At 40.3% G+C, this 25,149-nt stretch overlaps 1 protein-coding gene across 1 annotated transcript in view; it reads left to right on the top strand.

The window, feature by feature from the left end:
• RFX7 (regulatory factor X7) overlaps positions 1-25,149 on the top strand; it is a 592,746-nt gene that overhangs the window by 451,174 nt on the left and 116,423 nt on the right. Inside the window, exon 8 of the mRNA XM_053717507.1 lies at positions 11,806-12,013. Coding sequence (XP_053573482.1) covers positions 11,806-12,013 — 208 coding nt within the window. The remainder of the gene's footprint in view (positions 1-11,805; positions 12,014-25,149) is intronic.

The raw sequence follows: 25,149 nt of genomic DNA, 5'->3' as shown, positions 1-25,149 counted from the left end.
GCTTTGGTTCGTATAAAACCTGTTATTAAGTCAATTTCATCTCCTTGGAGTTTGAATTTGGTTCTGGGGGCTCTTCAAGCTCCTCCGTTTGAACCTATGCATTCGCTGGACATTAAATTACTTTCTTGGAAAGTTTTGTTTCTTTTGGCCATCTCTTCTGCTAGAAGAATTTCTGATTTATCTGCTCTTTCTTGTGAGTCTCCTTTTCTGATTTTTCATCAGGATAATGCGGTGTTGCGAACTTCTTTTAATTTTTACCTAAGGTTGTGAATTCTAACAACATTAGTAGAGAAATTGTGGTTCCTTCATTGTGTCCTAATCCTAAGAATTCTAAGGAAAGATCGTTGCATTCTTTGGATGTAGTTAGAGCTTTGAAATATAATGTTAAAGCTACTAAAAATTTCCGACAGACTTCTAGTCTATTTGTTATCTTTTCCGGTTCTAGGAAAGGTCAGAAGGCCTCTGCCATTTCTTTGGCGTCTTGGTTAAAGTCTTTGATTCATCATGCTTATGTCGAGTCGGGTAAAACTCCGCCTCAAAGGATTACAGCTCATTCTACTAGGTCAGTTTCTACTTCCTGGGCGTTTAGGAATGAAGCTTCGGTTGATCAGATTTACAAAGCAGCAACTTGGTCTTCTTTGCATACTTTTACTAAATTCTACCATTTTGATGTGTTTTCTTCTTCTGAAGCAGTTTTTGGTAGAAAAGTACTTCAGGCAGCTGTTTCAGTTTGATTCTTCTGCTTATAATTTCAGTTTTTTTCATTATAAGATTTAAACTTTATTTTGGGTGTGGATTATTTTCAGCGGAATTGGCTGTCTTTATTTTATCCCTCCCTCTCTAGTGACTCTTGCGTGGAAGATCCACATCTTGGGTATTCATTATCCCATACGTCACTAGCTCATGGACTCTTGCTAATTACATGAAAGAAAACATAATTTACTTACCTGATAAATTCATTTCTTTCATATTAGCAAGAGTCCATGAAGCCCACCCTTTTTTGTGGTGGTTATGATTTTTTTGTATAAAGCACAATTATTCCAATTCCTTATTTTTTATGCTTTCGCACTTTTTGTCTTATCACCCCACTTCTTGGCTATGCGTTAAACTGATTTGTGGGTGTGGTGAGGGGTGTATTTATAGGCATTTTGAGGTTTGGGAAACTTTGCCCCTCCTGGTAGGAATGTATATCCCATACGTCACTAGCTCATGGACTCTTGCTAATATGAAAGAAATTAATTTATCAGGTAAGTTCTTACATAAATTATGTTTTTTCGTTCCTTTCGTTCTGAAAAGTCCCAACGTCAGCAGTCCTCCTCTAAGCCCGAGCAAACCAAGAGCACTTGGAAGCCGGCTCAATCCTGGAATAAATTCAAGCAGAACAAGAAGCATGCCGAGAACAAGTAGACATGAAGGGGCAGCCCCTGATCCACTGCCGGATCGTGTAGGGGGCAGACTGTCGCTTTTTTCAGACGCCTGGTCCAGGGACGTGCATGATCCGAGGGTCCTGGAGGTCATAGCTCAGGGATACACGATAGGTTTAAAATCTCATCCACCCAAGGACAGATTTCTCCTTTCAAGCTTGTCTTTAAAACCAGAAAAGAGGGAAGCCTTTCTGGGGTGTGTGCAGGATCTGTCCTCCTTGGGGGTCATTGTCCCGGTTTCTATCGTAGAAATAGGTTTGGGATACTACTCAAACCTGTTTGTGGTCCCAAAGAAAGAGGGAACTTTCCGCCCAATTCTGTACCTAAAGTTCTTAAACAAATTTCTAAATGTCCCCTCGTTCAAGATGGAGACGACATGGTCCATTTTTCCTCTAGTTCAGGAAGAACAGTTCATGACCACTATAGATCTGAAGGATGCCTACCTTCACGTTCCAATCCACAGGGACCACTTCCAGTTCCTAAGTTTGCGTTCCTGGATCAGCACTTCCTGTTCATTGCACTTCCGTTTGGTCTAGCATACGGCCCCACTAATCTTTACAAAGGTTCTAGGAGCTCTCCTGGCCTTCACCAGAACCCAAGGTATAGCAGTAGCTCCCTACTTGGATGACATTCTGGTTCAAGAACCATCCTTTCATCTAGCAGAGAACCATTCGGTATCTCCTCTCTCTCTTTTTCGATCACATGGATGAAAGATAAACTTAGAGAAGAGTTCTCTTATTCCAAGCACCAGGTTAGAATTCCTGGGTACTATAATAGATTCAATATTAATTAGGATACTTCTCACCGACCAGAGACGATGCAAGCAAGCTGTCTTGCCCTCTGGACCTCCTTAAGGCCATCTGTGGCTCAGTGTATGGAGGTAATTGGTCTCATGGTGTCCAGCATGAACATAATTCCTTTTGCCAGATTCCATCTCAGACCGCTACAGCTGTGCATGCTGAGGCAGTGGAACGGCAATCTTTCGGATTTCCTTGAACAACTCGCTTGGTCTCTTGGTGGCTCTGTCCCGAGGGACATCCTTTCTCAGACCATCCTGGGAGATTGTGATTATGGACGCGAGCCTCTCAGGATGGGGAGCTGTTTGGGGTGCCAAGAAGGCACAGGGCCTGTGGTCTCAGGAGGAACGCTCCCTCCCGATCAATATTTTGGAGCTTTGAGCAATCTACAATGCTCTGAGGCTTGGCCTTTCTTTCATGTAATTAGCAAGAGTCCATGAGCTAGTGACATATGGGATATACATTCCTACCAGGAGGGGCAAAGTTTCCCAAACCTTAAAATGCCTATAAATACACCCCTCACCACACCCACAATTCAGTTTTACAAACTTTGCCTCCAATGGAGGTGGTGAAGTAAGTTTGTGCTAGATTCTACGTTGATATGCGCTCCGCAGCAAGTTGGAGCCCGGTTTTCCTCTCAGCGTGCAGTGAATGTCAGAGGGATGTGAGGAGACTATTGCCTATTTGAATGCAGTGATCTCCTTCTACGGGGTCTATTTCATAGGTTCTCTGTTATCGGTCGTAGAGATTCATCTCTTACCTCCCTTTTCAGATCGACGATATACTCTTATATATACCATTACCTCTGCTGATTCTCGTTTCAGTACTGGTTTGGCTTTCTACAAACATGTAGATGAGTGTCCTGGGGTAAGTAAATCTTATTTTCTGTGACACTCTAAGCTATGGTTGGGCACTTTGTTTATAAAGTTCTAAATATATGTATTCAAACATTTATTTGCCTTGACTCAGAATGTTCAACATTCCTTATTTTTCAGACAGTCAGTTTCATATTTGGGATAAATGCATTTGTTTCAATCATTTTTTCTTACCTTAAAAAATTTGACTTTTTTCCCTGTGGGCTGTTAGGCTCGCGGGGGCAGAAAATGCTTCATTTTATTGCGTCATTCTTGGCGCGGACTTTTTTGGCGCAAAAAAAAATTTCTGTTTCCGGCGTCATACGTGTCGCCGGAAGTTGCGTCATTTTTTGATGTTTTTTTGCGTCAAAGATGTCGGCGTTCCGGATGTGGCGTCATTTTTGGCGCCATAAGCATTTAGGCGCCAAATAATGAGGGCGTCTTTTTTGGCGCTAAAAAATATGGGCGTCATTTTTGTCTCCACATTATTTAAGTCTCATTATTTATTGCTTCTGGTTGCTAGAAGCTTGTTCACTGGCATTTTTTTCCCATTCCTGAAACTGTCATTTAAGGAATTTGATCAATTTTGCTTTATATGTTGTTTTTTTCTTTTACATATTGCAAGATGTTCCACGTTGCAACTGAGTCAGAAGATACTTCAGGAAAATCACTGCCCAGTGCTGGAGCTACCAAGCTAAGTGTATCTGCTATAAACTTTTGGTATCTGTTTCTCCAGCTGTTGTTTGTATTGCATGTCATGTCAAACTTATTAATGCAGATAAAATTTCCTTTAGTACTGTTACATTACCTGTTGCTGTTCCGTCAACATCTAATTTTCAGAGTGTTCCTGATAACATAAGAGATTTTATTTTTTTAAAAATCCATTAAGAAGGCTATGTCTGTTATTTTTCCTTCTAGTATACATAAAAGTCTTTTAAAACTTCTCTTTTTTCAGATGAATTTTTAAATGAACATCATCATTCTGATACTGATAATGGTTCTTCTGGTTCAGAGGTTTCTGTCTCAGAGGTTGATGCTGATAAATCTTTGTATGTGTTCAAGATGGAATTTATTCGTTCTTTACTTAAAGAAGTATTATTTGCATTATAAATAGAGGATTCTGGTCCTCTTGATACTAATGTAAACGTTTAAATAAGGTTTTAAATCTCCTGTAGTTATTCCAGAAGTGTTTAATCTCCCTGATGCTATTTCTGAAGTAATTTCCAGGGAATGGAATAATTTGGGTAATTTATTTTCTCCTTCTAGACGTTTAAGCAATTATATCCTGTGCCATCTGACAGATTAGAGTTTTTTGGGACAAAAATCCCTAAGGTTATGGGGCTGTCTCTACTCCTGCTAATGTACTACTATTCCTACGGCAGATAGTACTTCATTTAAGGATCCTTTAGATAGGAAAATTGAATCTTTTCTAAGAAAAGCTTACTTATGTTCAGGTAATCTTCTTAGACCTGCTATATTTTTAGCGGATGTTGCTGCAGCTTCAACTTTTTGGTTAGAAGCTTTAGCGCAACAAGTAACAGATCATAATTTTATAGCATTATTATTATTCTATAACATGCTAATAATTTTATTGGTGATACCATCTTTTGATATCATTAGAGTTGATATCAGGTATATGTCTCTAGCTATTTTAGCTAGAAAAGCTTTATGGATTAAACTTGGAATGCTGATATGTCTTCTAAGTTAACTTTCCTTTCCCTTTCTTTCCAGGGTAAATAATCATTTTCGTTCCTTTCCTCGCAACAAGGAACAAAAGCCTGATCCTTCATCCTCAGGAGCGGTATCAGTTTGGAAACTATTTCCAGTTTGGAATATATCCAAGCCTTATAGAAACCTATAGCCAGCTCCTAAGTACCTATGAAGGTGCAGCCTTTATTCCAGCTCAGCTGGTATGGGGCAGATTACGTTTTCTTCAAAGAAATTTGGATCAATTCCGTTCTCAATTTCTGGTTTCAGAACATTGTTTCAGAAAGGTACAGAATTGGCTTCAAGTTAAGGCCTCCTGCTAAGAGATTTTTTTCTTTCCCGTGTCCCAGGTAACACAGCAAAGGCTCAGCATTTCTGAAATGTGTTTCAGATCTAGAGTTGGCTGGATTGATTATGCCAGTTCCAGTTCTGGAACAGGGGCTGGGGTTTTATTTTATCTCTTCATTGTACCAAAGAAGGTCAATTCCTTCAGACCAGTTCCGGATCTATCATTATTGAATCGTTATGTTAGGATACCAACATTCAAGATGGTTACTGTAGGACTATCCTGCCTTTTGTTTAGCAAGGGCATTATATGTCTACAATAGATTTACAGGATGTGTATCTGCATATTCCGATTCATCCAGATCACTTTTAGTGTCTGAGATTCTCTTTTTAGACAAGCATTACCAGTTTTGTGGCTCTACCGTTTGGCCTAGCCTCAGTTCCAAGAATTTTTTTCAAAGGTTCTCGGTGCCCTTCTTTCTGTAATCCGAGAACAGGGTTTTGGTATTTCCTTATTTGGACGATATCTTGGTACTTGCTCAGTCTTCTCATTTTCGAAGAATCTCATACGAATCGACTTGTGTTGTTTCTTCAAGTTCATGGTTGGAGGATCAATTTACCATTCAGTTCATTGATTCCTCAGACAAGGGTAACCTTTTTAGGTTTCTAGATAGATTCAGTGTCTATGACTCTGTCCTTGTCAGACAAGAGAAGTTTTAACATTGATATCAGCTTGTCAAAACCTTCAGTCACAATCATTCCCTTTGGTAGCCTTATGCATGGAAATGTTAGGTCTTAGGACTGCCGCATCAGATGCGATCTCCTTTGCTCGTTTTCACATGCGACCTCTTCAGCTCTGTATGCTGAACCAATGGTGCAGGGATTACTCAAAGATATCTCAATTAATATCTTTAAACCGATTTTACGACACTCTCTGACATGGTGGACAGATCACCATCGTTTAGTTCAGGGGGCTTCTTTGTTCTTCCGACCTGGACTATAATCTCAACAGATGCAAGTCTTACAGGTTGGGGAGCTGTGTGGGGGTATCTGACGGCACAAGGGGTTTGGGAATCTCAGGAGGTGAGATTTCCGATCAATATTTTGGAACTCCGTGCAATTTTCAGAGCTCTTCAGTCTTGGCCTCTTCTAAAGAGAGAGTTGTTCATTTGTTTTCAGATAGACAATGTCACAACTGTGGCATACATCAATCATCAAGGAGGGACTCACAGTCCTCTGGCTATGAAAGAAGTATCTCGAATTTTGGTTTGGGCGGAATCCAGCTCCTGTCTAATCTCTGCGGTTCATATCCCAGGTATGGACAATTGGAAAGCGGATTATCTCAGTCGCCAAACGTTGCACCTGGGCGAATGGTCTCTTCACCCAGAGATATGTCCTCAGATTGTTCAAATGTGGGAACTCCCAGAAATAGATCTGATGGCTTCTCATCTAAACAAGAAACTTCCCAGGTATCTGTCCGGATCCCGGGATCCTCGGGCGGAGGCAGTGGATGCATTATCACTTCCTTGGAAGTATCATCCTGCCTATATCTTTCCGCTTCTAGTTTTTCTTCCAAGAGTAATCTCCAAGATTCTGAAGGAATGCTCGTTTGTTCTGCTGGTAGCTCCGGCATGGCCTCACAGGTTTTGGTATGCGGATCTGGTCCGGATGGCCTCTTGCCAACCGTGGACTCTTCCGTTAAGACCAGACCTTCTGTCGCAAGGTCCTTTTTTTCTATTAGGATCTGAAATCCTTAAATTTAAAAGTATGAAGATTGAACGCTTGATTCTTGGTCAAAGAGGTTTCTCTGACTCTGTGATTAATACTATGTTACAGGCGCGTAAATCTGTATCTAGAGAGATATATTATAGAGTCTGGAAGACTTATATTTCTTGGTGTCTTTCTCATCATTTTTTGGCATTCTTTTAGAATACCGAGAATATTACAGTTTCTTCAGGATGGTTTAGATAAGGGTTTGTCCGCAAGTTCCTTGAAAGGTCAAATCTCTGCTCTTTCTGTTCTTTTTCATAGAAAGATTGCTATTCTTCCTGATATTCATTGTTTTGTACAAGCTTTGGTTCGTATAAAACCTGTCATTAAGTCAATTTCTCCTCTTTGGAGTTTGAATTTGGTTCTGGGGGCTCTTCAAGCTCCTCCGTTTGAACCTATGCATTCATTGGACATTAAATTACTTTCTTGGAAAGTTTTGTTCCTTTTGGCAATCTCTTCTGCCAGAAGAGTTTCTGAATTATCTGCTATTTCTTGTGAGTCTCCTTTTCTGATTTTTCATCAGGATAAGGCGGTGTTGCGAACTTCTTTTGATTTTTTACCTAAAGTTGTGAATTCCAACAACATTAGTAGAGAAATTGTGGTTCCTTCATTATGTCCTAATCCTAAGAATTCTAAGGAGAAATCGTTGCATTCTTTGGATGTTGTTAGAGCTTTGAAATATTATGTTGAAGCTACTAAGTCTTTTCGTAAGACTTCTAGTTTATTTGTTATCTTTTCCGGTTCTAGAAAAGGCCAGAAAGCTTCTGCCATTTCTTTGGCATCTTGGTTGAAATCTTTATTTCATCATGCTTATGTCGAGTCGGGTAAAACTCCGCCTCTAAGGATTACAGTTCATTCTACTAGTTTAGTTTCTACTTCCTGGGTGTTTAGGAATGAAGCTTCGATTGATCAGATTTGCAAAGCAGCAACTTGGTCCTCTTTGCATACTTTTACAAAATTCTACCATTTTGATGTATTCTCTTCTTCTGAAGCAGTTTTTGGTAGAAAAGTACTTCTGGCAGTGGTTTCAGTTTGAATCTTCTGCTTATGTTTTTCATTAAACTTTATTTTGGGTGTGGATTCTTTTCAGCAGGAATTGGCTGTCTTTATTTTATCCCTCCCTCTCTAGTGACTCTTGTGTGGAAAGATCCACATCTTGGGTAGTCATTATCCCATACGTCACTAGCTCATGGACTCTTGCTAATTACATGAAAGAAAACATAATTTATGTAAGAACTTACCTGATAAATTCATTTCTTTCATATTAGCAAGAGTCCATGAGGCCCGCCCTTTTTTGTGGTGGTTATGATTTTTTTGTATAAAGCACAATTATTCCAATTCCTTATTTTTATATGCTTTCGCACTTTTTTCTTATCACCCCACTTCTTGGCTAGTCGTTAAACTGAATTGTGGGTGTGGTGAGGGGTGTATTTATAGGCATTTTAAGGTTTGGGAAACTTTGCCCCTCCTGGTAGGAATGTATATCCCATACGTCACTAGCTCATGGACTCTTGCTAATATGAAAGAAATGAATTTATCAGGTAAGTTCTTACATAAATTATGTTTTTCTGGGTTAGTCCCGGTTTATCAGATTCCAATCAGACAATATAACCTTGATGGCTTACATCAACCATCAGGGGGAACAAGAAGCTCCCTAGCAATGAGGGAAGTATCTCGGATTCTGGAGTGGGCAGAGGCCCACCGCTTGTTCACTGTCAGCGATCCACATTCCGTGTGTGGACAACTGGGAAGAGGATTTTCTCAGCAGACAATCCTTTCATCCGGGGGAATGGTCTCTCCATCCTGAAGTGTTTGCGGAGATATGCTACAGGTGGGGAGACGCCGGAGATAGATCTCATGGCGTCTCGTCTCAATACCAAACTACCCAGATATGGGTCGAGGTCCAGGGATCCTCAGGCAGAGCTAATAGATGCTTTAGCGATGCCTTGGTGGTTCAATCTAATCTACCTTTTTCCGCCATTACCACTCCTTCCTTGAGTTGTGGCCACATCAAGCAGGACCAGGCATCAGTAATATTGATTGCTCTATCGTGGCCGCGAAGGATGTGGTTTGCGGACCTAGTGAGGATGTCATCTTCTCCTCCATGGAAGTTAGCTTGTCGCAGGGATCTGCTGGAACAAGGTCCTTTTGTTCATCAAAATCTAGATTCTCTGAGGCTGACTGCGTTGAGATTGAACACTTAGTCCTAGCCAAAAGAGGTTATATATACTCTCATCCAAGCTCGTGAGCCGGTTACTCGTTGCATCTATCTTAAGGTGTGGAGAACCTACTTATTCTGGTGTGAAGAGTGTGGTTTTCCTTGGCATTAAGTTAAGGTTGCCAGGATTCTGCTGTTTCTCCAGGATGGTCTGGAGAGAAGGGTCTTTCGGCCAGTTTCTTGAGGGGACAGATTTCGGCCTTGTTTGTTTTACTGCACAAGAGAATCTCTGAGCTTCCAGATGTTCAGTCTTTTGTTAGGGCTCTGATTTGGATCAGACCTGTGTTCACATATTCGGTTCCACCTTGGAGTCTGAACTTGGTTCTTAAAGTTTGAGCCTATGCAAGAAATTGATATTAAATTGTTGTCCTGGAAAGTTCTCTTTCTACTGGCTATTGCCTCGGCGTGCAGAGTATGTGAGATTGCCACCTTGCCATGTGAGCCTCCTTATCTGGTGTTCCATTCGGATAAGGCTATCCTACGTACTAAGTCAGGGTTTCTCCCTAAAGTTGTGTCAGTCTGTAACATCAATCAAGAGATTGTGGTCCCTTCTTTGTGTCCTAATCCTTCTTCTTCGAAGGAATGTTTACTTCATAATTTGGACGTGGTTCCTGCTTTGAAGTTTTATCTTCAAGCTACTAAGGATTTTAGACAAACTTCATCCTTGTTTGTGGCATATTCTGGGAAGCGTAAGGGTCAGAAGGTCTCTTCGACTTCCTTATCTTTTTGGTTGAGGAGTCTTATCCGCTTAGCCTATGAAACAGCGGGACATAGACCTCCTCAGAGAATTACGGCTCATTCTACTAGAGCAGTGGCTTTCTCTTGGGCCTTTAAGAATGAGGCCTCTGTGGAGCAGATTTGTAAGGCGGCTACCTGGTCGTCCTTACACACTTTTTATAAATTAAACAAATTTGATGTTTTTTCTTCTGCTGAAGCAGGCTGTGGTGCCCTCAGATTAGGGTCCGCCTCTTTTTTGTCCCTCCCGTCATCATTCAATGTCCTCTAGAGCTTGGGTATAAGTTTCCCAACAGTAAGGAATGAAGCCGTGGACTCTCCTTGTATTAAGAAGGAAAACATAAATTATGCTTACCAGATAATTTCATTTCCTTCTGTATAAGGAGAGTCCATGGCTCCCGTCCGTGTTTCTCCAATGGGCAGACCACTACATTTTGTGTTTTCTTCTGGCACCTTTTATACCATGATATTTCTCCTACAGTTCCTTGTTCCTTCGGCAGAATGACTGGGGGATAGGGGAAGTGGGAGGGGTATTTAAGTATTTGGCTGGGGTGTCTTTGCCTCCTCCTGCTGGCCAGGTTCAGTATTTCCCAGCAGTAAGGAATAAAGCAGTGGACTCTCTCCTTGTATAGAAGGAAATTAAATTATCTGGTAAGCATAATTTATGTTTTTAGAATTACCTTGGGTGAAAGCAGGTTAAAGGGCCACTGTAAGTAAATATTTTCTATGCCTATTACTTACTAACTACCCCAAATACGCTTTTTATCAATAGCATTTCATTAACATATCTCTACCGTATATCAGAAATCTTGTCTGCAAATTTAATTGTTTTCCAAACCCACTACGTGGGTATCCTTTGCTCTGTACCAATCCGTTTACAATACCTAGGTTTCAAAATGGCGCTTTAAACACAAAGTTATTGGTTTAAGTATTTTGAACATGCAGTGCTGAAAATAGTGGGCAGGATAACGTGACATCATCGGGGAATAAAAGATATAACTTTTAGAACGTTATGAAACTTCGTTTTGGAGAAAATATAGGTCAGTAGGTTTTAATTGATGTTTATTAACTTTAATATGTTAGTTGTTTAGCTTAAAAATTATAACAGAAAGTAATCCTTTAATAACAGTGTTTATTAATCAGCTGATTATTTCACCTGCGTTCCAGTTCAGATATCCTAAAAAGTCTTGCCTGTTCAGAAGATCTAAGGACTGGAGTTTTAAAAAAAAACTGCTTTACATTAAACTGCATCAGGGCATTTTTTAGGTATCCAATGATAACAGAAGTTTTCTGAAAACAGTTATTCTAATGGTACTGTACTATTTTATTAATATATTAATTGTATTTTCCTCTATACACAAAAAGCTGTCAACATTATTCCATACAAATGTATTTTTTCATGTCTGTATTGTATGTTAACTGGAAAAGCATTATCCGCTTAATTTAAAAAAAATTATTGCTAGTAGTCATATTGCATTTTAAAATACGTGTGTGCTTTATACATTGCTGGATAACTTCTGTATTTTATGTAATTAAAGGGACAGTCTAGTCAAAATTAAACTTTCATGATTCAGATAGGGCATACAGTTCTAAACAACTTTACAATTTACTTTTATCATCACATTTACTTTGTTCTTGGTATTCTTAGTTAAAAGCTAAACCTAGGTAGGCTCATATGCTAATTTGTAAGCCCTCGAAGGCCGCCTCTTATCTAAGTGCATTTTGACAGTTTTCATAGCTAGACCGTTCTAGTTTATGTGTGCCATAAAGATAACGTGTTCCCTCCCGTGGAGTTATTTATGAGTCATCACTAATTGGCTAAAATGCAAGTCTGTCAAAAGAACTTACATAAGTGGGGGGGGGGCAGTCTGCAGAAGCTTAAGATACAAGGTATTAATATAACTGTGTTGGTTATGCAAAACTGGAGAATGGGTAATAAAGGGAATTATCTATCTTTTTATACATTAAAAATTCTGGAGTAGACTGTCCCTTTAACTATTTTTCTTGCATTTCAGCTTGAAGGTGTGGAAGTCTCTGCTCAGTTACAAAGTGCTGATGAAGAAGTTGTATCTGCAGCTTGTCGCCTTGTGTGTGAGTGGGCCCAGAAAGTTTTAAGTCAGCCTTTTGATTCTGTTTTGGATTTAGCTCGTTTTCTCGTCAAAAGTCATTATATCGGCACTAAATCAATTTCAGCTCTGACAGTAATGGCAGGTGATTCAGCAGGTAATACTATATATCTTTGCTTTACACTCTATAACAGTGCTTTCCAAACTGTGTGTCGTGACACATTAGTGTGTCGGCGGCAGTGTGTAGGTGTGTACCTGCTTCAGCATAAATATTTTTGAATTTACATTTTTTTTTTTTTTTTTTTAAATTGGCTTTCTGACTTTCCGCCTGCCTGCTACGCATACCTAGTGGGTCACAGATCATCTTAACCTATTGGCGCAGCTCAGTGGGAACTGAAACTATTCCCATTGGTGGCTTTGATTCTGACTGCACGTGTAGTCTCCTCAATCGGCTCGTGACTGCATGTGTAGTCAGTGATGAAATGCTAGTGTCTTTATCTAATATTCCACCAAATATTCAGAACTGTGTTCATTCCATCAACCTCATACATCCCATTAAAATAGTAAGTAGCTATTGGTGTTATTAAACTTTTTTTCTTTTACAAGATATGACGAGTCCACAGATTTCATCCTTACTTGTGGGATATCGCCTCCTGGTCAGCAGGAGGAGGCAAAGTGCTCCACAGCAGAGCTGCATATATAGCCCTTCCCTCCCCCTCCAGTCATTCTCTTTGCCTGCGTTAGTGAAAGGAAGAGGTAAAGAGAGGTGTTTAGTTTAGATTCTTCAACCAAGAGTTTTTTGTTTTTAAATGGTGCCAAAGTGTACTATTTTATTACAGAGCAGCTTCAAGTAGTCTTTTTAGACTGTGGGAACTGGTGGATTTTTTGCTCCACTGTGCCTCCCTGGATTGTGCTGCGTTTGCTGTACATGGTCTTGGAAATTCTTAACTAAGACTTCTCTGTTTCACAGGACCTCAGGAGGAAAAGGTGGACCTCTTGATACTGTGAAGTGGTAAAGCTGTTCCTCAGCATAAAGGTAAGTGCAGTTCTTTATTCTGGGACACACTAACAGAATCTCAGATGGACTGTATGTTCACTATTCTATTGGCAGTTAAGTAGATAGTGACAGAACCAGATACTCTAGCAGTCTACTACCTAGAAGCGCAGGGATGTGTATACAAACATGTCATAGGGTACCAGACTTTCTGACGTTTTATTAAAGAGTTTGACGCTGGATTATGTATATGTTTAACCAGACACTCGGGCGGTGTGTGCCTTGAAGCGCTGGGACATTCTGTGTGGGGTTTTTCCTCTGGGGCTTGCAGACGCAGGGGACAGTTTCGGAGTGCATATAACATACTAGCCTCCGGTAAATGGCGGATTTTTTCCCCCTTTTTTTTCTAGTATTAAAAGAAATAGCGTATTGAAATTACGCCCACGAGGGGCGGAGCTTAGGTCTTTGCACTCTTTCGTAGCGCAGTCATTGTGGTAACAGTTCCTCCTCTCGGCCTCTAAGCCTGCCTGGCAATTCTTGATGCGCAGGGCTTTTAGTAATCGGTCCGGTCACAGGATTAGGTAGGAGCCGCAGCAGAGCTGCGGCAAGGTGACGAGGTTCTTATTTCAGAGCAATCTGTGTCAAAAACCTTGCTTGTGGGTTATTTTCCAAAGTACTACAGGTTAAATAAAAAACGGTGTATGAAGGGAAGGTGAACGTCGATATTTTTTCCCTTATAGATACAGTACGCAGCATGTTTTGTTTTTTCAATAACAAATAAAAAACGGTATTTGATGTTTGATTTGAGTTCTTAAAGATGCAGTACTCAACTTAATTATTTTACAATCGAATTTTCTCTGTGAGTAAGTTAAATTTGCTTGTTGTTAAATTTATTAAAATGGATGAACAAAGTGCATGCCTTATGTGTTTAAATGCCATTGTAGAACCCCCTGTTACACTTTGTCCCTCATGTATTACTACGGCATTACAGTGTAAAGAACACATTTTCTTAACTGATGATGATAATGATTGTGCGCAGACTGATGAGGTTCAGGATAAGCCACAACTGTCTCCCCTAGCGTCTCAGCCCATAACGCCCACGCAGGCGACACCATGTTCTTCATCTGTGTCTGCGTCATTCACACTGCAGGATATGGCTACTGTTATGTCCTCAACCCTTACAGAAGTGTTATCTAAGTTGCCAGTACTACAGGGTAAACGTAGTAGAATAGAGACCCCAGGTAGTCCATGCGGCTTCTGATTCCTTGATGGCGATCTTCGATGTTCCCTCCCAGGAGTCTGAGGTGGAGGGTGGTAGGGAGGTCCTGTCGGAAGGAGAACTGTCTGACTCAGGTAGCGCATTACCCAAGACAGATTCGGACGTGATGTCCTTTAAATGTGAGCTTGAACACCTTTGCCTGTTATTGCGAGAGGTTTTGTTGACTCTGGACGACTGTGACTCTATTGTGGTTCCTCCAGAGAAATTATGTAAGATGGACAGATATTTGGAGGTTCCTACTTATGCTGATGTTTTTCCGATTCCTAAAAGAATTTCGGAAATTATTACCAAGGAATGGGAAAGACCGGGTATACCGTTCTCTCCTTCCCCTATATTTAAGGAAATGTATTCTTTACCTGACACCGTTAGGGACATTTGGCAAACGATTCCTAAGGTGGAGGGAGCCATTTCTACTCTAGCTAAGCGTACGACTATTCCTATTGAGGACAGTTGTGCTTTCAAGGACCCTATGGATAAAAAGTTTGGAGGGTCTTCTAAAAAAGCTGTTTGTTCATCAAGTGTTTCTATTTCTTTTTTTTTTTTTTAATTTATTTTTATTGACATGTCAACTTATGGTACTAAACAGAAAAGAAAACTAAAGATATTACAATCAGACAGGCAGTAACATTACAAAACCAAAATACAGAGCAAGAATATCTATATCACCTTTACAGGTTCTAGATCAAGAATATACAAATAATATTTTCTTACTAACATAGTTGTCTGTACTACTCATACTAATGCAAAAGAAATAATCATCTCTTATCTCGTAGACCAAATCAGAATACTCTAAGTACCAAAATTGCCACTTTTTATCCTATATAGCAAAACAGAAATCAAACACAGCATAACAAGACAAGACACGACAAGACAAAACAAGACAAGACAAGACACAGAAAAGGGGAAAGAAAGAAAAGGAAAAAAAAAAAAAAAAAAAAGAAGGGGAAGGGAAAGGCATATGCCTTTACCAACTTCGAATATTATTTATTCCTCTCTGGCAACGTAACTGGGCCTATCCTACAATTTATAACTCTTCTAGGCATACAGGACCTGATTCTCGCAGGGGGCCCAAAATTTCTATTTGCAACTCCACAGGTTGCCGTCTAATGACATTCTTCCATTTTAAATAAAACCTCCTGGCCTTTCTTTCATTATTGGGCTCCAGATTCATCTGCTCTATGATTAATTGGTCAATAATTTTTTGGCCAAATTCTGCTATAGTTGGGTATTTCTTAGCTTTCCAATAGCGAAAAATTAATAACCGCGCAATTTGTATGGCCGTGGTAATTAGTGCATATTCTTCTGATGTAAAGCGCTTATCAAATATAAAAAAGAAGATACTCACTGGTGTAAAGATCACCACTTGGCTCACAACTCTATTTAGCCAGAATGATATCTTCTCCCAAAATTGATATATTTTCGGACAACGCCATACACAATGAAGTATATCGGCCTGTGGAGCCAAGCAGTGAAAGCAATTCCCTTTACACTTCTTGTCCCATTTACCTAGACGAGTTGGAGTAATATAAGCCAAATTTATCAAATAGCTATGTGATTCTTTCCAGGAGGTGAACTTATAACCAACCACATCAATACTCTGGTTTACATTCTTATCTACTAGCTCTGGGATTATTTTTAACCATCTGGTATGCAGGTAATCGAGATGGCCTTTACCCAGATTTTTCATTATCATTCCATACCAAATTGATATGGAATGATACCCTGCGCGGTACATCTGAATACCACTTCCTATTATCCCTAGATGTAAGTTACCGGCAAACTTCTGAAGTGAGAGATTATTGAAATGTCTAACCTGCAAGAACGCAAAGAGGTGATGTTTTGGGATGTCAAATTCTTCCTGTATCTGTGTAAAGGATTTGAATAATCCTGACTCTTCCTCAATTAATTGCCCCATATACACTATACCTTTCCTTTGCCAGTTATGAAAAATCCCATAACTTAGTCCTGGTGCAAATTCTGGATGTCCCAAAATAGTGAGAAATTTAGAGAACCTGAAATTAATTTTAAGCTCTGAGCAAAACCTCTGCCAGGCTGACACCACATTACTTATCACCTTAATATTTAATATCGGCAATGGCATTTTATCCATAGGCGTGTGTAGGATGGCTTTTAACTTGAAGGGCTTTATTAGATTATCCTCTATATTTGGGAAAGAGCAGTAATCTTTTTCCGTAATCCAATCAATTGCTATTTTTAACATTGTGACCTGTTTGTATAATTTAAGATTGGGGAGACCATAGCCTCCAAATTCTTTGTCAAGATATAAAATCTTTTTTGAAAGTCTCACCCTCCCTCCGTTCCATAAAAAAGTTTTACAGTCTTTGTCATATCTATTCAGATCTACATTTTTAATGGGGATTGGTAAATTCTGAAGTATGTACATAACCCGTGGAAATACAAATGTTTTCAACAACATTATTTTGGCCGATAACGAGATGGGCAGTGGTCTCCATTTTTCCATCAGTAGGCTAATTTCTTGGAAAATTTTAAGATGGTTTAAAGTATACCATAATCCTGGATTTAAGCTTAAATATAGTCCAAGATATTTTATTTGTTCCACCTCTTGGAATGGGTGCTGACCTATGTATCTATTGGGGCGTCTGATCCAGAGTAGTTCTGATTTTGAATAATTTATTTTATACCCCGAAAAGGACCCATAATCATTAATTATTTCTAGTAATATTGGTATATCTCGTGCTGTCCTAGATAGAAAGAGTAACAAATCATCTGCATATAGAGATAAAATAACGTTATCACTTCCCAACTTAATTCCAGATAACATTTGTCTGAGTCTTACCGCTAGTGGTTCTATCGAGAGGTTGAACAATAAGGGGGATAAAGGGCACCCCTGTCTGGTTCCTTTCCTTAGTGTAATTTTAGGGGAGAATTGGCCATTTACAAATAACGTAGAACACGGCGCTTTATATATTAATTTAACAAAGTTGAGAAAGTTACCGGTAATACCAAAACGGGATAATGCCGTAAATAAGTGTTCCCATACTATTGCATCAAATGCTTTTTCAGCATCCAGCGTTAAAAGGGCCAGGTCAACTTCCCCAGGTTTGGTTTTGGCGTTAATTTTGTTCCAATACTGACTTAGGACTAATAACACTTTCCGTATGTTTTTAGATGAATTCCTACCTGGCATGAATCCCGTTTGATCTGTATGGATCAGCTTATTAATGTATTTTTTTAGTCTATCTGCTACTATTGCTGTAAGAAGTTTATAATCGTTGTTTAGAAGTGATATTGGCCTGTAAGCATTAGGGTTCTCTGGATCTTTGTCTTTTTTATGTATAAGAATAACTGTGGAGGCGGAGAAAAGATTAGATTCTAGACAGTTTTTAACAAAATAGTGATTGAATAAATCTCTCAATGTATCTCCTATTTCGTTTTTAAGTATTCGGTAAAATTCAGCCGGTATTTGATCCGGACCGGGAGCTTTGTTTAATTTCACCTTCTCTATGGCTTTTAGAATTTCCAATTCCGATATTGGTTGGTTCAGCTCTGCCCTTTCATCCACTGTTAATTGTTGGAGAGAGACCTTTTCCCAGAACAAGTCTTTAGCCTTTTCATTACAGGGACCTGCCTCATATATTTCTGAATAGTGCTCATACATTATTCGACATATCTCCTTAGGTGCTGTATAACTTATATTTCCTTTTTTGATACTAACAATATTTTTCCTACCTTCTTTCCCTCCTTTAATTATTTTAGCTAGAAATTTTGCTGACCTCCCATGATAACTTGCAAAAAAGGCGTTTGCCCTTCTATCCTGCTTTATACTCTTTAATTTTAGGAATCCCTCTCTTTCATTTTTAGCTTTATTGTAACTAGCCCATGACATAGTATTGGGGTTATTAAGATATAATTTATAACTGTTTTTTAATTGATTTGCCAGTTGGATATCTTGCTCCCGAAGTTTCTTTTTCCGTTTAACCAAGTATGTTTTTATTTCACCCCTTAAAACTGCTTTCGCAGCTTCCCAGAAGACCTCTATCTTCTTATAATAGTCTTTATTATCTATTTTATATTGGTTCCATTTATGGATTAGGAATCTATTAAACTCCATATCCAGTATAAGATGTTTTGGAAAAAAAAAGTTATTAGCTCCCCCCTTCCGGTGTCTAATATGATCCAAACTTAAACCAATTATTGCGTGGTCAGAAATGATTATCTCCTCTATTGTTGGATTTAAATCTAAAGACAGCATAGAGTCATTAATAAGAAATAAGTCTATACGGGACATTACCTTATGAGTTTTAGATATGCACGAAAACTCTCTGACATCTGGATTCTTAATTCGCCATATATCATGGAGGTTTAATTTATCACGAAAAGACCCAAATAATCTTTCTTCTGCTTTCCTACCTACCGCCTGCTTACCAGGCCTGGTTCTATCTATCACTGGCGTCGTTGTCATATTGAAGTCCCCTGCGACAATCAGGTTCCCATTCAGGTATGGGGCAAGTTTAATGTACATGGTGTCCCAGAATTTTGGGTCTAACTCATTAGGGTCGTATACATTACAAATAATTATTACAGTATCACCATATTCTACTTCAATTATAATAAATCTCCCCCCCGTATCCCGATCTTTAACTAAAATTTTGCAATCCAGTTTTTTAGAGACTAAAATCGCTACTCCTCTTTTACGTTTAGGCCCAGGGGCAGCTATTACTTCTCCTACCCATCTACTTTTCAGTTTAGCCATCTCTACTTCTTGTAGATGGGTCTCCTGTAATAAAGCAATGTCTGGGTTCTTTTTTCTTAGTGTTTTTAGAATTAGAGACCTTTTAGTCGGGGAGGTTATTCCCCCCACGTTCCATGATACTATGTTAAGCATTCTATCTCCTGTGTCTTTCTACCCGTACTATGCCATCTTGGCCAAGGAAGAAAAAAAAAAAAAGGGGAGGAAAAGGAAACAACACACATAACATATAGACACATTGATTTAAACATTTCCAACATGTAGCTTCTAGTTAGTGATAACTCAAAGATCCGACATAATCTGGCTTCTAGTTTCAACCTAGCACAACACCTTCCACAACACATTTTATCTATTTTATATTGCTTAGGAAGAACCGCTAAAAAAAACCAAAAAAAAACAAAGAAAAAGTACAGCCCCTCCCTAACTATCTTATCATATACAACTAAAGGGTATTGATAAAATCCCTTGCTTCCTGGGGTGATTTCAGGGTCACATTTTCATTATTTATTCTGAAACAAATTTTCGCTGGGTACATAAGTCTTGCCTGAATACCTTTTTGGATTAATGTTGAACAAAAGGGGGACATCTCTCTACGTTTCTGGGAGGTTTCGCTGGAAAAATCTTGGAATAATAAGATATTCTCATGTTGTAACCTTATTGGTCTCTTTTGTTTAAATTGTCTCATAATCGTTACCTTATCTTGAAAATTTAGGTATTTCACCATGATAGGTCTAGGTCTTGTTAAACCATTAGTGTCTACTCTAGGGGCGCCTATCCTGTGTGCCCTTTCCACCAAAAATGATACTTCAGATGTTTGTAGACCCAACAGTGCTGGTAGGTCTTTAGAGGCAAATTTAATTAACTCAGCATCTTGCTGTTGGCCCGACTCAGGATAACCTATTATCTTAACATTATTTCTACGTGATCTGTCCTCTAGATCTTCTATCTTTGCCTGCATGGTTCTAATAATGTCATGTTGTGCTTTATTCCTATTTTCTTGGGCGCTCATCTGATCTTCCAGCTCCGAAATTCTAGTTTCTGCCTCTACTAATCTACCAGAAAACTGCCTAACTTCATCTGTAAGACCAGCTATTTCTGCTTTTATTGATGTAAGCTGTGGCAATATTAAGTCAGATATTTGTTGGACCAAATTTTGGGGGTCAAAATTGCCCGGCTGTAACCCTTGAACCTCCATACTCTGTTCTAAATCAGGGCTTTTTATTTTTTTATCTCTCTGTTTCGGTGGCATTGCTGGCGATTTATTTTTAGACGATGTGACAAATCTTTCCATTCAAGATGGAAAAATGATGTGAGAAAAAAAAAAAAAAAAAGGAAGGGAGAACTAGTTGTTCCCCGTACGTTATCAAATTTTAGTAAGTGTGTAATTAAACCAAACACAAGCAAGTGAAAAAAAAAAAACAAGTGCAGTAATATGCCCCTCTGGCAAGGTGGCAAAGTGAATATGACGCCTAGCAATTCCCCTAAATACTTAGTTACAGAGGTATACCCCAGATTTAAGGCCTGCCTATTTCTCTACGATCAATCCCTGGTATTGCTTGGTTATACACTGTCCTGACGCACTTTGTGGGAAAGAGGTACCCTTAATGTTACCTTGCAAATCAAAATGCTGGATTAACTAATCCAACAGTTACTCAAAAAGAGCTGTATCTTTAAATCACCTTCTACCGCTGTACAGCTACCCTCCCAGCAGTCTTTCTTACTCTTAGTATATACTTTTGGGTTTAGTCTATATCCCTATCAGGCAGTACCTCTTAACACGCTGCTTCTATAATTTGAGCAGCTCAAGAGAAGGAGAGACAAAAAAAATAACACACACAGGCCCAACAGTAAAAAAAAAAAAAAAAAAAAACCACCAACGGAGCCCCACACCTAGCAGTAAAATAACATGACAGTAATATAGTTGTCGTATAGCATCAATGACACTTTATCTTAAGTCCCAGCTGTTTTATTTAACTTCTCACAGCCAAATTTAGTCAGCCAGTGTTCCTTGTTTTCTTCTGGTAAAAACTGTGCCTGCTGTGGACCAGGAACCCCCACTTTATCAAGCACACCTATCCTCTGTTATAATGCAGAGCCTCTCAAATACGTTCTTGAATACGTTCTAGATGGTAGTCCAAACCTCTGCACATTCAGGGGCCTCGGCCAGCGTTATTATCCCAGCCGGCTTTTCTCTCCCAGTTTTTGCCTTTATCTAGCAGAGGTTTACATGCTCACTATATACACAAATTTCAGCTGCTGACTACTAAGTAAGTTTCCTTTTTATGCAGGTGTAAATCCTTATTTTTTCCCTTCTCTCCTGTTGTAGATCTCACTTAAACAAAGTCCCAGGAAGAAGGAACAAACAGGGCTGTTCAGTCCAGTGTCAAAATAACCAGGTGATCCTGACCTCTCTTTATGTATAAGAAGCAGACATGTTTATACATCCATTAAAATAGCTCACAACAAACACATACCGCCCGGGTGGTGTAACTAAACCATTGTTAAGTCTGTTATATTACATACAGGTTATTATTTTTTTTTCTTTTTCCTCCAGTGTATAGTAAAGTTAAAACTACCTGCTCGTTGCCACTTCACCGTCTCCTTCCTTACCAGGTTCAGGGCGAGATACCTCCCGTACTTTACCAGGTGTGGAGTCAGGCGGAATTATGAAGCTAAATCCGGCACAGCAGGAGCCGACCTTCTTCCCCGGTATCTTAACTTCGGGCTGCCGCGTTAATCTGTATCCAAGACTGTCACGGCTGATGACGCTGCACAGTGTGCGTCTCTTCTGTTACACCACCCGGCTCCGAGTCCGCCGTATGCGTTTGTGGCCAGTGCCTAACCGGCCTACGTAGGCAATTGGGGCTTCCGGCAAACCTCTCCGACCTCCGACTTCCCTGACCAGGATACTTGATCTCGGCTATAGGGAGCTTGTTTGTGGGGTAGTGTGGAACTAGCTCTTTGCACCTGAGCTGCTGAGCGTGCTACCTATTGCACGCCCCTCCCACCGGAAAAAAGTGTTTCTATTTCAACCAATGGCCTGCATTGTACCAGTTACAACTGTGGCTGCCTTTTGGTTTGATGCCCTAGAAGAGTCTCTCAAGACTGAGACTCCTTTGGAAGAGATATTGAATAGAATCAAGGCCCTTAAGCTGGGAAATTCTTTTGTTACGGATGCCGCCTTTCAGATCGCCAAGTTGGCGGCTAAGAATGCAGGTTTGTCCATTTTAGCACGCAGAGCCTTATGATTGAAATCTTGGTCTGCAGAAGTATCCTCTAAATCCAAGCTGTTAGCTATTCCTTTCAAAGGAAAGACTCTATTTGGGCCTGAATTGAAAGATATCATTTCTGACATCACGGGAGGTAAGGGTCATCTCCTCCCTCAGGATAAAACGTACAAACAAAGGAGACAGAGTAATTTTCGATCCTTTCGAAATTTCAAAGGAGTCCCATCTTCCACTAAACAGGAAGGGAACTTTGCACAGTCCAAGCCCGTCTGGAGACCCAATCAGGCTTGGAACAAGAATAAACAACCCAAGAAGCCCGCTGCTACTCCCAAGACAGCGTGAAGGGGTGGCCCCCGATCCAGGACCGGATCTAGTAGGGGGCAAACTTTCTCTCTTTGTCCAGGCTTGGATAAGAGACTTCAGCATCCTTGGACGCTAGAAATCGTGTCCCAGGGGGCATCAACTGGGGTTCAAAAATTCCCTCCCAAGGGGAAGGTTTCTTCGTTCACGATTGTCTGTAGACCAGATAAAAAGAGAGGCGTTCTTATGTTGTGTAAAAGACCTCCCCACTATGGGAGTAATTTGTCCCGTTCCAATACAGGAACAGGGGCAGGGGTTTTACTCAAATCTTTTCATGGTTCCCAAGAAAGAGGGAACGTTCAGACCCATTTTAGATCTCAAGAGTCTCAACAAGTTTCTCAGAGTCCCATCCTTCAAGATGGAGACTATTAGGACAATTCTTCCATTGATCCAGGAGGGTCAATATATGATTACCGTGGATTTAAAGGATGCATACCTTCACATTCCTATCCACAAAGATCATCACCAGTTCCTAAGATTTGTCTTTCTGGACAAACATTTTCAGTTTGTGGCTCTACCCTTCGGGCTGGTCACGGCACCCAGGATCTTCACAAAGGTTCTAGGGTCTCTACTGGCGGTTCTCAGACCGCGGGGCATTGCAGTAGCGCCTTATCTGGACGATATTCTGATCCAGGCGTCGTCTTATCAACTGACAAAGTCTCATACCGACATGGTTCTGGCCTTTCTAAGGACTCACGGGTGGAAGGTGAATATAGAAAAGAGTTCACTAATTCCACAGACAAGGGTTCCTTTCCTGGGAACCTTAATAGATTCTGTATCCATGAAAATTTTCTTGACGGTGGTCAGAAAGTTAATGATTCTGAATACATGCCGCGCCCTTCAGTCCAATCCTCGGCCTTCAGTGGCTCAGTGTATGGAGGTAATTGGATTAATGATGGCGGCAATGGACATCATTCCGTTTGCTCGCTTTCATCTCAGACCTCTACAACTGAGCATGCTCAGACAGTGGAATGTAGATTATGCAAATTTGTCTCCTCAGATAGACCTGGATCAGGAAACAAGAGACTCTCTTCTTTGGTGGTTGTCGCAGGATCATCTGTCCCAAGGGACGTGCTTCCGCAGACCCTCATGGGTGATAGTGACAACGGACACCAGTCTTCTAGGCTGGGGTGCAGTCTGGAATTCCCTGAAGGCTCAGGGTGTGTGGACTCAGTCGGTCCAATCAATATTCTGGAATTAAGAGCGATATTCAATGCGCTTCAGGCTTGGTCTCAGTTGGCTTCGGCCAAATTCATCCGGTTACAATCAGACAACATCACGACTGTGGCTTACATCAATCATCAGGGAGGAACAAGGAGTTCCTTAGCGATGACAGAAGTATCGAAGATAATTCGGTGGGCGGAGACTCACTCTTGTTATCTGTCTGCAATATACATCCCAGGAGTGGACAACTGGGTAGCAGACTTTTTGAGCAGACAGACATTTCATCCGGGGGAATGAGAACTTCATCCGGGGGTCTTTACCTCCCTGATTCTCAGGTGGGGCAGACCGGAATTGGATCAGATGGCGTCTCGTCAGAATGCCATGCTCCCAAGATACGGATCCAGATCAAGGGATCCTAAGGCCGAACTAATAGACGCCTTGGCAGTGCCTTGGTCGTTCAACTTAGCTTATGTGTTTCCACCGTTTGCTCTCCTTCCCCGGGTGATTGTTCGGATCAAACAGGAGAGGGCTTCAGTAATTCTAATCGCTCCTGCGTGGCCGCGCAGGACGTGGTATGCGGAACTGGTGGACATGTCCTCTCTGCCACTGTGGATGCTTCCATTGAGGCAGGACCTTCTCATTCAGGGACCCTTCCATCACCCGAATCTAGTTTCTCTGCAGCTGACAATCGCTCCTCCTTGGAGTTTGAATTTAGTTCTTAATATTCTTCAAGGGGTTCCGTTTGAACCCATGCATTCCATAGATATTAAGTTATTATCTTGGAAAGTTTTATTTTTGGTTGCTATTTCTTCTGCTCGCAGAGTTTCGGAGCTTTCGGGTTTACAATGTGATTCTCCTTATCTAATTTTCCATGCTGATAAGGTAGTATTACGTACCAAACCTGGGTTTCTTCCTAAGGTTGTTTCAAACAAGAATATTAATCAGGAAATTGTTGTTCCTTCCTTGTGTCCTAACCCTTCTTCTAAGAAGGAGCGTAGGTTACATAATTTAGATGTAGTCCGTGCCTTGAAGTTCTACTTGCAGGCGACTAAGGAATTTCGTCAAACTTCTTCATTATTTGTTGTTTTTGCTGGGAAACGTAGGGGTCAGAAAGCTACGCTACCTCTTTCTTTTTGGCTGAAGAGTATCATCCGTGTTGCATATGAGACTGCAGGACAGCAACCTCCTGAACAAATTACGGCTCATTCTACTAGGGCTGTGGCTTCCTCATGGGCATTTAAAAATGATGCTTCTGTTGAACAGATTTGCAAGGCTGCAATACTTCATACTTTTTCCAAATTTTACAAATTTGATACTTTTGCTTCTTCTGAGGTTGTTTTTTGGAGAAAGGTTCTTCAAGCAGTGGTGCCTTCCGTTTAGGTTCCTGTCTTGTCCCTCCCTTTAATCCGTGTCCTATAGCTTTGGTATTGTATCCCACAAGTAAGGATGAAATCCGTGGACTCGTCATATCTCGTAAAAGAAAAGGAAATTTATGCTTACCTGATAAATTTATTTCTATAACGAGTCCACGGCCCAC

The sequence above is a fragment of the Bombina bombina genome, chromosome 6, assembly GCF_027579735.1.
Source record: "Bombina bombina isolate aBomBom1 chromosome 6, aBomBom1.pri, whole genome shotgun sequence".
In the NCBI taxonomy this organism is placed as follows: domain Eukaryota; kingdom Metazoa; phylum Chordata; class Amphibia; order Anura; family Bombinatoridae; genus Bombina; species Bombina bombina.
The sequence above is the reverse complement of the archived record's forward strand: the minus strand, read 5'-3'. Positions and strand labels throughout refer to the sequence as shown.